The sequence below is a fragment of the Mesocricetus auratus genome, unplaced genomic scaffold, assembly GCF_017639785.1.
Source record: "Mesocricetus auratus isolate SY011 unplaced genomic scaffold, BCM_Maur_2.0 Super-Scaffold_100053, whole genome shotgun sequence".
In the NCBI taxonomy this organism is placed as follows: Eukaryota; Metazoa; Chordata; class Mammalia; order Rodentia; family Cricetidae; genus Mesocricetus; species Mesocricetus auratus.
The window spans coordinates 3,846,835-3,862,387 of record NW_024429230.1 but is presented as its reverse complement, the minus strand read 5'-3'; the positions used below and the strand labels follow the sequence as shown (position 1 = coordinate 3,862,387).

The 15,553-nt window shown below is 43.6% G+C and overlaps 1 protein-coding gene across 32 annotated transcripts in view; it reads left to right on the top strand.

Annotated features, from left to right (window-relative positions):
• Kcnma1 (potassium calcium-activated channel subfamily M alpha 1) overlaps positions 1–15,553 on the top strand; it is a 688,790-nt gene that overhangs the window by 335,536 nt on the left and 337,701 nt on the right. For all 32 annotated transcript variants that reach the window (XM_005083504.4, XM_005083494.4, XM_013123140.3 and 29 more), the window contains exon 3: positions 9,985–10,046. In XM_005083504.4, coding sequence (XP_005083561.1) covers positions 9,985–10,046 — 62 coding nt within the window. The remainder of the gene's footprint in view (positions 1–9,984; positions 10,047–15,553) is intronic.

The following is a 15,553-nucleotide window of genomic DNA, read 5'->3' as shown; positions in this document are numbered from 1 at the left end:
CCAAAATCAGGATATAAGAGCACTGCAGCACTAGCCTACAGAAGCTCTCACATGAACCTGGGGTCAGGTCAACCCTCAATTTGAAGGGGAAAGGTGTTAAACAATTAGCTTGTAATTGACACTCCAGATTCTTCTTTCGGGAGCATTTAAAGTGAAAATGAACTCACACCCTCCACCTCTGTCTGTATTAGTCATATTTATCATATTTATCTGTGTCCTCCCCCAAAGCCAATTACTGTGTTTCATTTTCTCCAGCAGCAGATGTTTGATTTATAAGAAACTTGTTCTGCATAGCTTATGTTAAGAGGGAGCCTTCATTTTATCTATAGTCATTTTGAGATGACCCAACTTTAAAATAGACAAAGATATATTGCTGTGCACATACTTGATTCGTGAATATTGATATAGAGATCCACCACTTATGATTAGTAACATGTCAGTTTATCTCTAAGTATCTGGCAGTATTCATGTATGTGTATATGTTGTATACACCTACATTGGTGTATTCATTACATATGCATGATATTTGTGCTACTTTGTGTCATGTGTTCAAGGATTCATACTTCTCATCCAAAACTGCATTCTCTAAATCTCCATTTAATGTACTGTGTGTTCACTGCTATGGTTGAATTTGTTTTTCCTGGATCCCTAATGTCTCTTTTCTTGGTCTCTGGACCTGGCTTGTCTCTTTGTAGCTGAGGGCCCAGTCAATGTTCTGCCTTCCATACTTATTTAAAACTTTTCTCTTGAGGCTTTTGTCATCCTACTAAACCCTCTTGCTGTCTGTTTCCAGATGAGCTACCTCTGTTCAGACCCTTCTTGCTATTCTGGGATGGTGCTGCCTTCTACTCTGTGTTCTCAGTCCTCATCTTCCAAACTGTGTGCATCTTGGGCATGCACACCACACCTTTGACTCCCTCCACTAGGGTGCTCTTCATCCCCACTCTCTGATCCATGGGCCCTGTGTCACCTGGAGCCACATATCACTCTACCCAAGTTTTCCCACTCTATAGTCTCATCCATGCTCTTCCACTAATCTCCTTTTCCTAAGTACTCACCTATTTAATGAGCACTGAGAGATGGTGAAGTTGAGTTCTTGTTAACACATGACAAGTGTTCTGCCTTCAGAGCACTTGCAGTCCAACACAGAGGAGACACACTGGTAAAAAGACAGTAAAGAAACATGTCATGGCTGTAATTCTGACTGCCACAAAGAGCCTGTACTTACAGGTAATTTCTTATATCCAACAGGCAGGAAATGGATGTGGGACTGATTTCTGATGGTTAGGTAGCCTATGAGAAGTGACACTTCTGTAAAGCTGGAACAGGGTGTGCAGAGGCCCTGTGGTAGGAGGGGGCAGAAGAAGCAAATGGTGAACGACAAGAGCTGAAGGTCTATAGGAATTAAAGTCTAGAGAGGGAAGGAGTCTGAGATCGAGCCAGAAGAAGAAATGGGCTAGAGTTTTCAATGCCTCAATTTAGTCCATACTAGAGTTATAGTTAGAAGCTATTGGTGGAGGTCACTTCTCTGTGTCCTGATATCCCAGACCATTATGGCTTTGTAGGATTGCATTTGGGGAAACATTAGATTCCCATAGATAGCTGTGAAATGCCTATAAAATCCTAGTCATTTTTTCTGGGCTACTTTATGTATAAATTTGGGACTGGGGATATAGATTGGTAGTGGAATGTGTGCCTAGCAAATTCAAGGCCTGAGGTTCTAGTACCAGCACCAACACCACTGAGAAAAGTGAATCTTACACCTAAATCTTATGTGTGAATAAACCACAGTTGTGCTCCCAACTGAGGTACTGTGCATTCTAAGTATGATGGCTCCTTAAAGGCAATGTTTCCTCTGGCTTCTTCTTCTTCTTCTTCTTCTTCTTCTTCTTCCTCCTCCTCCTCCTCCTCCCCCTCCCCTCCCTCTCCCCCCTTCTCCTCCTCCTCCTCATTCTTCTCAACCCAGACATAGCCTCCCCTCCCTACCTTCCTCCAAGCATCCCCCACATCCAACTTGCATCCTTCTTGGACACATTTCTCTCTTCATCTCTCTTTGGAGTTTGGGTTGTTACTGAATTAATTTATGTCATGTTTGTTTGTACACATCCGTAACTCAAATGCAATGTGTCAGACCATCAGGTGGGAAATCTAAGAGACCTTTGACTGTTTAAATGGCCTGGTCAATATACCTGTTCTATACTGTATAAATCTTTTAAAATTTCTGATCATAAAAGTGCCCTTTGGGTGCCAATATTATAACCACTTAGAATTATTGAAGATTTGTAATTAAAACACCCCACCACTTTTTCCCTCAAAAACAAACCACCAGTATTTGGACTGATTGTCTAAGGTTAAAATGCACAGAAAATCTGTGTCTTTTTCAGACTCCAAGAAGCATAAGAGGAAAAGGTCAGTGCAGACCTCAACTTGTTCTTCATAGAGATGAGAGAGCTGAGGCCTGGACCTGGGAAGGAGCAGATCTATGCCCCTTCCAAGCCCCTTTTGTTATGTTTTGCATTAGTTTGGTAGTTTACATGCTGTGTGAGACGTAGATTTTGATGTGGAAAAAACACACTGTGAATCAAAGCCTGTGAGTCCATGCATGTTATTTGACAAGAGAAGACCCCTGGACATAGATGTGGTGGGCATTGTAGTCATCACACTGCATTCTAATTATGCACAAGGGGTATACAGGTAGCATACAAGAGAGCTTCCTTTCCAGATGAAAATTCTTCATTTATTCTCTGTGGTTCATGACCTCTCAAGATCCTCTCCTAATAAGCTTCTCTCCCAATCCTGGCATTTCACAGACTGGGAAGCTGACTCTAGGGAGATGAAGTGACATCCTCAGTGCATCCATTCTGCTTAGTGTGACCCCAGAATTCCTGCTGCCCCTTCCTGCCACATGTCATCATACTCCATGCCTGAAATCTGTCGTCTCTAGCACAGGTCAACCTGGAACATCAGGGTTATTCATTGTGTGGTGTGTGTGTGTGTGTGCGCGCACGCACGCGTGCGCGTGCGTGCACACACACACGCGTGCACATGCGTGCATTTTTCACCTTCCTTCTCTTTTCCTCTACCATTTATGGGGAGTGGCACAAAAGTGGCAATATTTCTATTCTTGATCCTCTCTAGTAATCTGCTTATATGCAGGATATTTCTTAAATTCACTCCTGATTCACTTCTGCTTCTGGATTCCATGCTTGTGAAGGGCAGAAGCCAGCCTGACTTTACTATTTTAGACTTGTGTTTCCCTGTCTCTTACTCTCTGGGTCTTGTGCATCAAAGCTCAAGAAATGTTCATTGAGGCCATTAAGTTCACTGGACCCAACATTGCAATTTAGATGTTGGAATACATCCCCCTCTCAGAAATTAACTGTCCCCAGATTGTTGTGCCTTGAGAAATCACCCATCTATTTATTTTTTTGTACAGAGTTAATTTTATTATATATGAATTATAGCTCAATAAGAAGGAAAAAAGGCCATGTGCCTTCAGCATCACATACGGAAAACTATCCTTTTTTCAAAAAAAAGTCTCTGCTGCCAGTAGCCAGATTCCACATCGAACATGTAGCATCATTAATTAGGGTCATTTGTTCTGTTGTGAGCTGAGGAGAATGTATAAAAGCCCGCTTAGGGAAGAATTAATTCCTCCTCCTCTCTGAACTTTCTGGAGCACGCCTAGCAGATTCTCGGAGCCTGCAGGCCTTATACATATGTTCTAATGGGCTAATTGTTAAGGTGACATTTGTAAATTAATCTCTGACTTGAGCTAAGTGGTTTCCCCTAATGGCTTGAATTCAGGAACAACCACATCAGATTCTTGAGACAAGCCTGCATAAAAGGAGAGGACCAGCTCCCCTTTCCTTGTTTTGAGATTCTCTGGTACCAAGGGGCAACAAAGGCACTCCTGTTCTGTTTTGTTTCACACTTATTTAGGGTATTGGACATGCACATCTCAGCATGTCCCTGCAAGTCCAACCTGGTAGGAAAGCCCCTTCTCTCCTTCTGCCTTGTGGGTTCCAGGGGTCAAACTGGGGTTGCCAGATTTGGCAGTAAGCTCCTATGCCTGCTGAGATATCCTACAAGAAGTCTCGACCTCTGCTTTTTCAGGAAAACTCCCCAGGGACTTGACTCCCTGGAGCCTAAGCTCCAAGTCCATCTCTGAAAGCCCATTATTCTCATGTGGCCATCAAAAGGGTGTGGCTTAGGCTGTTAGCAGAGTTGTTGGGGGTCAAAGCCCAGTGCCCCAGCAGCCTTAACAAGGCAGGCTGATACCTCTCCTTAGTAGGCCAAGTGGAGGGGCAATAGTGAAAAGCAGAGAAAAGATATTTGTTAGGTGTAACCACACTGGGAAGAGGAACAAACAGAGATTTAGAGATACAGCATCCCATTCCTCCACAGTTTGTCTACAAAGTACTGCTGTGAGGGCTAGGTTTAAACAGAAGGGAAGAGCACCCTGGTCAAGTGTGGTCCTGCCATCATTCACCCACAGTGTCTGGCTCCAGCCTGCCCTGCATGTTCTGACAGGTTGTCAGAACTGTATGAATTCTCTTTCCTGAGGCAAACGTCCAGTCTTGCTGGCACCAAGACCACAGCCTTTCCCTTACCCAGCACAAGATTCCTGGGTAAATCCGAATTCCCTCAGTAGTCTGTGAACTTTAGTGTGTGTGTTAGAATCTGTCTTCATTTTGTAGAGCCTCTTCTTTTGACTCAGTCACCTGTGTTCCTACTGCTATAGGCTTCAGGGAGGGGCCAGTTTCTGGTGTCCTCCAACAAAAACTGGACAGAGACACATAAATGGTGGCAAGCAGAATGAGAGAATTTATTAAGAAAGAATCCACTGCAGGGCAGTGGTGACATACGCCTTTAATCCCAGCACTCAGGAGACAGAAACAGGTGATCTCTGTGAGTTCAAGGCCAGCCTGATCTACAAAGTGAGTTCCAGGACAGCCAGGGATACACAGAGAAACTCTATCTAGAAAAACAAAACAAAACAAAAAAACCTAAAACAAAACAAACAAAAAAAGAAAGTAAGGAAGAATCCACTTCAAGGGAGCAAGTGGACTAGATCAAAGAGAGTTCATAACATAAGCAGCCATGCTGTGTAAAGAATTTGAGCTTTTTTATATCCCACAATGCAGGCATTTGTGATCATTTGCATGTTGGCTTTTCTGTATAAGCTCTGTCAAGGGTAGTTCTACATAGAGCCTCGTGTATCTAATGTCTCATTAGCATCTTAAGTCTCCACCCAAGACTGAGCTGTTTAATATAGAAATGATCTATGGGTCATCTTCAGACCACTGGAGTACCTTACCTTTGCACCTGTTCGCTGGCCAAGTTTTCTCCCAACCTTCCTCTTTGCCAATTTGTTCTTTTCATATGCTAATGTACAGTTTTCACTCTCTAGCTTTCTGGCTCTCCCTCCATGCCAATGAGCCTGCAGAAATGTCACTGAATTTGGCTTTCCCCAGGAGCTTCAGTAACTGAGGGGAAAGTGCTGTGCTTGGCTATACTGTTTTTCATTTTTATGATACCCCTCCCTGGCTCAGGCACTTGGATGATATTCATGGCCTGCTGAGGTTTCCACTCAGGAAGATGGCTGAGAATCTTTCTTGCTTTCACCTCAGTTCTTGTCTAGGTTCCTCGTGATAAAGAGGATAGACTGTGTGTGTGTGTGTGTGTGTGTGTGTGTGTGTGTGTGTGTGTGTGTGTGTGTGTGTGTGTGTTGTTTTAACATACTGTGTGTTCCTGGCATTCTTTGGTGCAAACATTTAGGTGCAAACATTTTGGGTTCTGAAAATAGATGACTAATATTCCATTGTCTCAATGTTGCTTATCAACATTGTTGCTTTCTTTTTCCCTCTTTCTCTCTCTCTCTCTTTCTTTCTTCCTTTCTTTCTTGTTTGCATTATGGAAATAGAATCAGTGTTTGGTATTATAACTGGAATTTTTTAATGGTATAAATCTGGACTCTAGAAGCCCCAAGAAGGCAAGCTCAGTCATCCTTTTCCAGTTAAAGTCACAAGTAATACTGAAGAGCAGAGGAAGGAAATTTACTCAATGTGGCCACACTGGAAAGAGACATGATAAAATGGTCCAGTTGACCTCGTGTCTGTCTTAATGATGCTAAAGTGAGGTTTAGGATTAAATAGAGGGCAGGGAACATGCATGACAAAACCGTCCTGGCCAGATGTTCTTGCCTATCACTGCTCCATCTTTGTCTCAGCTCCTGTCCTGTAAGGTAGACCTGCAGAGTAGTCTGAGATACTGATCTGTTAGTCCTTGTCTGTACTCTGACTTTGGGACCTGTCTGGTTTCAGCAAGATGATTATCTATGTTCTAGAACTCAGCTACATCCTCATGGCTAATTGTCCATATCTGGGGGTTGGTCTGTCTTGAAGGCACTATCTTCGCCTGGAATTTGAGGTGACTAGAAGACAAAAGGTTGAAGACAAATAATTTACCTCTGTACATTCAGCCAAAGCATGTACACAAAACAGAAGCAGAGGGGCCAGACTCTCATCTTGCCTCCAGTGTCCTGGTGGATCTAAGCCAGGCATGAGTGCTTTACACTGAAGGCAGTTTATATGGGTGTTTGCAGTTAGTCTGAGAGAGGGACAATGAGTACTGTCCAAGACAGCCAAGGTGGTGAAGTGAGTACTGCCCATAAGGAGTTAGACCAGCTATACAGACTCTCTTCACAGCTAGCAGAACATGTGTCATGCCAGGCAAAGAGCAAAGGATCTCTTAGATCATACTACTGACCACATATAGGGCCTTGTATGGGAAAGGCTGGTCATTGTAAAGGTTGTTCTATGACCTAGCTGCTGGAGAGCACATGCATTTTGCTGTCTGAGAGGAAGGGTGTTGTGATTTGTTTAGTGCCATATTTCCCTAGCCCATGGACTTCCATCCTCCTTATCATCAGGGCTAAAGAAACATGCAGAAGGGGCCGCAGTGGCTCCGTGCTATCCTGGAGCAATACATGAGCAGCTGTAACTTGTATGAAGAACTGTACTTAGAGAACAAAGAGGTACCAAGACAAGAACCCATAATGCCCCTACTCTCCTCTGACTCCTCTGTCTCTTGATTGATGATCTTCCTTTTGTAGATTTAGCCTACACACTTTGTACCTCCCATGGACAATTGACTACTAGTTATGTAATCCCATAGGGCTTGTATATCATTCTGTGTCTGTGCATGATGTGTGTGTATGGGCATACACACCACAGCATAGACTTAGAAGTTAGAGGAGAGCTTTATGGAATGGGTTCCTTTGTCTACCTTAGGTGGGTTTTCTAGACTTGCTCCTTGGCAAGTGTCTTTTACCCATGGGTCATTTTTTCCCTTAAAGAAAAAAAGAAAACAATGTGGTTGTTGGTTAGAAAGCTGGAGGAAGAGGGCAAGCTGTGCCTTCAGCTCAGGAGGCTTGGAGAGAGCCATGTAACCCGTCTCTGAGGCTCTCATTTCTGCATGACCTGAGTCTAGGCTGACAGTGTAATGGAGCCCAACACAATAACAAGACACATTGGTAAGTTTAAAGCTTACATGCACAGTTGACCTTCCTGCTGAGAAGCACTGTTATTTTATTTTTGGCATGCAGGCAGGTGATAGCGGCTCCTGGTGGGCAGGACAGTCTGGATTCCCCAATCTCCCTGAGAGAAAGCCTTCCAGTCGGACACAGGATCCAAGCCTGTGTGCAGTAGTGGTGCTGTGGAGGGTCGTATTCCACCCATCTTCCTTTTGTCCTTACCCTCTGGCTCCCAAGTACTGTGATTAAAGGCATACACCACTACCTCCTATCCTGTTTGAGTTTCAAGAGGACAGCAGGATGTATTCCAAACTCCTGTCATTCACTGATTTGCTTAAATAAGTGACACATTATTCACAAGTGGAGGCTGCTGGGACAAATTAGTGTCAGTTACTTTGGCCATCCTGCTGCTGGGAAAGCATGCTTTCACAGAGTGCTGAGTCTAACTTCTCACAGAATGAAGCGCTATCTGCAAGAACTTTGATTTTCCTTACACAATACATAGCATTTGGTGGCACAGGACTGTCTAGTGATCCCTGATAAAGCTCAGCATTCACACACGTGGGGCTAAATGAAGAGGGGTCTGTGCCCAATCTGCTGTTTATGAATGGAGAGTTCCCTCCCTTATGTTAGGACCATGTCCCTTCCCTTTGCAGCTTTTTGAGAACGAGGTCAGGGTCAGGATCTAACTGCTTCTGGCTTAGAAATAGCAGTGCAGCTCCAAATTAATCCAATGCTATTTGTTGTGGGACGAAAAGCAGAGGCATGCTTATGTGTTTGTTTGCTGTATACCTTTGCAAACAAGCTGCGAATAAACCCATGTGAAGAGGTGAAGGAGAGGCAGGCCAGTCCATTGGTAGTTGGTGGTTGCAGATAGGCTATGGGAGCTGCCTTACATGCCATGGGAGTTTTGATTCAAGAAGTGAAATGGGAGAGGGAAATAAATCCTAGTTGTGTAGTACTTTAACCACTTCTCTTCAGAAATAAATGCCAGCAGCTGTTGAGAACGCTATGTGTTCCTTGTATCATGCCCAGCTATTTTCCACACTGTGTGGCCAGCTGGCTATCTCTCTCCTGTGGATGCACTGGGTTTTTTTGTAGTGTTTTAAATGAGTATTACATGCACATCGCATTGTTTTTAGCATATACAGAAAAACACAGGGGTGTGTGATTCCCATACACTCCACAGCCTGATCATGCCTGGTCCTTGCATAGGTTGGAGTTAATTTCTGTCCATCATCTCATGCCAGCCAGATTTTTGCATATGGATCTTGGGGAGACTGGCATTTCCCAGGCTCTTCTCTGCTGTCTCTTTAGGATTGAGTACCTCTAAAAGGCAGGGGTTGAGCATCAGGCAGGCATTGTGTGTGGTGATGTTTCATTTCTGATCTCAGCCTTAATTGTTGGCTGTTAGGGTCTGTTTTACTGGGAGCATCTTTTATTTTCAGTAATTGTCTCCTCTGTTTGAGATTAAATAAACACATTAGAACACTGGGTGAAGGACAGAAGTGTCAGTAGCAGTCTAAAATGCTACATGTCCATTCAGTGGACTTTTATGTGACAGGTGCACATTGGAGGAGATGCCAAAGCTGTCTTTCATATTCATGATGATTGATTTTGAGTGAGTGCAAAACAGCTTAGAGATTGTTATATAACTAACTGATCAGATGTTTGACCTAATCGACTTTTTTTCACTTAAGTGGTTTTCCTAAATAGTTGAGAAATCTTATAAACATAGCACATAACTACTCTCTCTCTCTCTCTCTCTCTCTCTCTCTCTCTCTCTCTCTCTCTGTCCGTCTGTCTCTGGACATTTGTACTAGCAAATGTGTAATTTGCCAATGGTTATTTCTTACATAGAGACAGAAGGCAAGTTAGTGACTGTCTGGGACTAGAGGAGAGAACAGGGATTATTAATTTCACAAGCAAGAAAGATCTCATTGAGATGATGAAAATGTTCTGAAACTGGATCACAATGGTGTCGCATAGGTTGATAAACTTCCCAAAAGTCATTGAGGAATTATATGGTCAAAATGGATGTATTTTATAGCTAAGCAAAGCCATTAGAAACAACCACTCCCTTTCAGTCCCAGGGTAGGTAGAAGATGAAAAACTACATCCTCCCAAGTCCTTGTACTCACTCTTTCCCTTGAAATTTATTAACTTCAACTGTAGAGAAGCTGGTCCTTGAGGTAACAGGCCAGATTGAAAAAAAATCCAGGGCATAGAATGGAAAAGTATGCCCTGACCCCTATTGGCAAGGTTGCTTCTACTGATGGGTGAAGAGACATCATCTGTATTGTCACAGGGTAGTGAGCGCAGGAGATACGGAAGCGGGTCCCTGGAGGTAGTGGGCGCTGTGCTTCAATCAGCTGTTGCCGCTGATGAGAAATGCAAACACTCTGGTCCCAGCCCTTAAGTAATGGAATGTTTACCTTCTTTTGCAGGTTGTGTTAGTCTTTGCCCTCAGCATTGGTGCCCTTGTAATATACTTCATAGACTCGTCAAAGTGAGTATGCATGCGTGTTGTCTTGCCATTTTTCTAGGGCAACTGTGACCCTTTACATTGATGTACTCATGTAACTTACCACTAGCCTTTTCAAGAATCTCATCCAAGTGCCGAAGGCTTGGAGGGATGCAGGGATGCTCTGTGCTGCATTTCTGAATGGAAAAGCTTCTCTCAGAAGGTTGTGTTGATTCTGCTGGAATGGGAGGGAAAGGCACTTGGGAACCAAGCCTTCTTGTTGGGTATTTATTTGTAATGTGCTATTTCCTGATGGAGTATTTGTACTGAAGATGCCAAGAAGTTAAGAAGGTTTTAATGGGAATTTGGAACCTCTGGGAGGGGGTGACAAGAGTCCAAGAGATGTGTTTGAGCCATTCTGGCCACAGACATAGGATCGTTTTATCATCCAGGTTTAAGCCATATTGAGTGATAGATTAGAAAGCCCTGGGCTAGGATTTCACCTGCTAAAGAGATATGTAGCTGAAGCAAAGGTCACTGTGTTTCTTCACGTATGGAAGTAAGAAAATGGAATGAGGCTGTTCACGAGGACTCCCAGAGATAGAGGCCTATGGCTGTTTGAGAACTTGCAGAGAACAGTGCTCATGCAGACACTTTGACAGTGTAGTGATCTGGTGCTCCAGTAAGCATGGTTCAAATACGGTGAAGACCTTCTGGGAAGCTGAAGAGACCAGTCACCATGGCTATCCTTAAACGCAGTGGGTACCATTATTGGTTACATCACTTGTTCCCGCTTTCCTGCTGCAATCTCAACACTGACAGCATCTGAAGCACAATGCTCTTGGGTGGATTTTCTTTTCTGTTGGGACACAAACTTGATAGCTCTAGCCAAGGAGAAGCACCCTCAAACTTGCTGTTCTTGTTATCACTTTGAGAGTGTGGCTCATTCCTCTAATACAAATCCTGGGTGGATGCTACACTTCCATCCTAGGGCACCTGCCTTGTGTTCCTGTTTGATCGGACTGTTATGCCTCAATTCTGAACTTAATGTATGATGGCAATGCCATGCACATCTCATTACCGATTTATCCAGATCTATCTGATCACCAGCCAGGGGATTTTGTACATTTGGTTCTGGAGGCCAAACTGCCACATCGAGGAAAATAGAAGAAACACATCTACTCATTCATGTCTGAGATCTGCCAAGCATGAGGCCTTCAAAAATCATTTAGCCCACATCACACTCAAGGCTGTACCCTCACCTATCTTGAGCCATAGGTCCTCTAGACATCTCCAGGGGACAAGATGGTGCATGTTTTCTTCATCTGAAATCCCCAGTCGAGAAAAGGAAGAGCATAATTCAGTCTGGAAGACTCCAGTTGTCTTGTGTGTGAAAGTATGATGACTTTTCGTATTTACTCAGATATTCTGGACCACATTTGAGGTGAACTGAAACTCTCAAGCCTTTGGTCATCTCTCTCCAATCCCTCTCCAGGAGTCATGGGGCACATTCCCCGCCAATACCCATTATGGGGCTTAGGAAAGAGGTTCAGACATGTAGTCTGTGTGCCCCAGAGAGAGCACACACTTGTGTGGTGGGGAGTGTGGAATCGGCTAAAAGGACAGATGCCTCGGCCATGCCTCCCTTTCCTTGCCCCCCACTCTGTCCCTTTGTATGTTTTGGAAATAAAATGTTGTTGGTAAGTGGATTTGAATGGCGTCTTTTTAATTGTGTCTACTAGGAGGCAATCTTAGGCTCTATAGAGTCCGGTCTTCCTTGGGAGTAGATGGCGAAGCATGCTGTTCTCCTAAGTTGTCAGTTTTCACTGATGCCTCACCAGCCTCCACTCCTTTGGGGTTAGTCTTGACTCTGTTAAGCCTTGCTGAAGCCGATGCTAGAAACCCTGAGTGATTCCGGTTCTTTTATGGTCATGCGCAGAGTCTGTACCAAGACTGACTTTCACTTTCAGTTCTGTTTTTCACCTTCTCAAGCAAAAATGCCAGTAATCTTAGATATGAGGTTGTCTTCTTCTCCATGGGGACTGGCCAAGTCTTAGCACGGTGTCAGCCTTTCTTCTTAAACTGAGCAAACTGTGTGGTTTGTTATACAGACTTATTTTAGCAGAGCACCTGTTACTACATATGCAACTCTACTTTTCAATTGTACCTCTTCATCTGACCCTGAGACCATAGCCTAAGACTCCAACTTGTGGATAAGATAATAAGCAGCCAACACAGAGAATCAATCTCTCCAGGGAGATTCACCAGGCATGCTCAGTTTAAGGAGATGAATTAAAGTAAAATCTATGATGTTACTTTTATGAGAAGTCTAGAAACATAGTTCTCAACCTCTGGAGGTCACGACCCCTTTGGGGTCAAACAACCCTTTTACAAGGGTCACCTAAGACTGTCTGCATATCATATATTTACATTACAATTCATAGCAGTGGTAAAATTAGTTATGAGGTAGCAATGAAAATGTTATGGTTGGGGTCACCACAATATGAGGAGCTGTATTAACCTCTGGTCTAGAGAGTCATAGTCAGAACACCAAATACAGTCTATTAATCAAATTCTAATCAAGTTTAGTGAAGGAGATGAGACTCTGTCTACACTGAAACTACAAATGGAATGAGCATGAGAAAGCAGAAGGCAAATTCTTGAAGTCTGTCCTTTTCATTCAAAGCAACCACTGACTTAAAACAAATGGCTTGGCTGACCATCTTGGGAAGCGACTTAAATTTCTCTTAAAAATTATACCAATTCATTGCCCTGAGGAAAAATACCTGGTAGTCTTGGTGTGAATTTGTACTAGTGTTAACCCTCTGCAAATAAATAAACAAAGGGTAGTGCTCTCTGACTGAGATGGTGTCTCTCATTACACTTAGCTAGAATTGTCGTCACCCACTTGGTAGATTAGAAATCTTCCAGATACAGAAACTCAAGATGCAAAGGTCTTCTCCCTTGGCCTTTTGGGAAGTGCAAAGAGGGGTTGGAATGATGACCCAGTGTGTAAGAGCATCTACTGAGCAAGCATGAAGACCTGAGCTCATGCCATCAAAACATTCCTGAAGAGCTAGGCATGGTCCTCTGCGTTTTGTCTCTAGAGATTTGGGAGATGGACACAGGAGGATCACTGGGACTTGCTCAGTTACCGTCTTAGCCCTGGGCTTGGCGAGAGACCCTACTTTAAAGGAGTAAGTTGGAAGGTGAGAAGGCAGGGCACCTGACATTCTCTTCTGATTTCTGCTTGCACGTGTGCCATGTGTGCATACGTCACACACACAGAGAGGACTCAGTCAGCTGCTCTCAGAGGGGCTGAGTTAGACTGTGCACCTGGGCAAGCAAAGTGGGTGCTTATTCTGCCTCAACAAGTCAGCGGAAAGGCAGCTCAGTCAAGGTTAACACTGTCATTGGTGGGCGTAATTGTATGGCAATTGACACTCTTCCTCGCCTTTCAAATTTACCTGACTACAGTATTTCTACACATCTTCACTCAAATTTTGGTCCTTAGTCCAAGACAGGCAGATCCCCAAGTGGGTCTTTTTCAGGGATGTGTTCATTTTCCTCACGTGATCTCTATGTGGGTTATTTTCAGTGACTGCTGTCTAGCTAAGATACACTGTCTTGAAGCCAACAGATAAGGAGAATCATGTTAAAGATGGTTCAAATGTTGCTCCATCATCCTAATGGAAGACACTGGGAAGATTCAAACAAAGGGGGGTTATAGCAAGACTTGGTTGGCATGGACATAATATTGATGTCTTCATGAAATCTGCAATCCCATCCTTCAAAGATCCATGTTCTCCAAATTCCCCACCTCCTACTCTGACCTCTCCCAGGTATTCTTTCTCCTAAGCACCCTGATTTCTATAAAGCAAACACTTTTAAAAATGTATGACCAGGGGCCAGAGAGATGTCTAACAGGTAAAGGCAGCCACGGCATTAGCCTGACAACTGAAATTTGATCCTTGGGCCCCACATTAATAAGATGGATTTAGTGATGTGGTTCTGTAAAACTAGCACTCCTGTGGTGGCGTGAGAGGTGGAGACAAGAGAACCCTTTAGAAGCACATGGGCCAATTGGCCTGGAGTATAAAGCACAGCATCGGACACGAAAGAAACTCTGCCTCAGCATAATGGAAGGTGACAACATGCTCATGAGAGGTTTTTTGACCCACAAACACTGTACTGTGGCACATATATGTCCATATTTACACACATGTCATAGACCCACAAGCATATGTACACACACTAAATGACTTTTAAATTGTACAGTCAAGTCAGTTGTACCCCCTCACTGCCCTAAGTGTCAATGTGACTGTTGCTTGCTCTACCCCTCCCCTTGTCACCAGACCAGTAATACTTATGGAGTAGATAAAGGGCAGGGAAACCTCATAATATCATCATGAGGGGAAGGACCCATGCATGGCATGAAGCAGCAGTCCCTATTTCTCCCATAATTTTAAGGGAAAGTTGGAGGAAACAGCAGCTCTCCATGCTCTGAGCATTAACATTTCCCAGTGGCATTCTGGGAAAGGATGACTCACATGTGGGGAGATATTTATTCCTTTGATTCATGCTTAAATGCTGCTCCTTCTTATGCTTCAGTTACGTGGATTATGAATATTTAATGCTGCACATACTGGAAATGAAGGTCAGGTCCTGCTCGCTGGCGACTTCAAAGCAGCCTCAGTTCTGAAAGGCACACCGCCTGCTGTTAGCAGAGTGAAGCAGAAAGGTTATGCATTGTTAAAATCTTCCATAATGACTCTAGCTGCACCAAAATGGCTGGTGCACAGTTGGGAATGCCTGCTGGCTTTGCCAGCTTTTGCTCTTGGCTTCTGGTTTGAGCCCTGCTATTTGAGAGAGATGGACATGAGGAAGCGGGAGGGAACTGATTTTATAGTGCATCCTATCCAAGTGCTCCATTGCCAGAGAATGGCTTCTTGGTCTTCATAAATTTCATTTACTTGCTCACTTTATATTCATTCATTTAGTCAGTCATTCACTTTCACAGCTTCAATGTGAAAGTCTTAAATACTTTCCAGGCTGCAACAGTGCATATGATTAGGTATGGTTACAGATAATTATATGTAAATTTGCAATACAAACTGACCAGATTGTTTCCATAGTCTCTGAAAATATGGCAGACACCGTTATTATAATTCAGACACCCTCTGCTTCAGCCTAACCTGTTAGTTATTTTACAGTTTTACCTGCCACTGGCCTTTATAGATATCCTGATATCTTCTCCTTCACCCGAAAATTTTTCTTTCCAAAGGGAAGAATGAGGGGGTTGGCAGATGGCTCAGTCAGTAAAATGCTTACCACAAAAGCACATGGTTCTAAGTTCAAATTGCCAGCACCAATGTAAAACTGAGTAAGGTACCATGTGTCTGGACACCCAATGCTAAGGGACAGATGAGATAGTGGGTCCCCTAGCCATATCTGTGAACAGCAGGTTTAATGACTAGTGCTGTCTCAGTAAGTAAGGAAAGTAACCAAGGAACATACTTCATTTTATCCTGTGGTTTCCACATTCAAGGGCA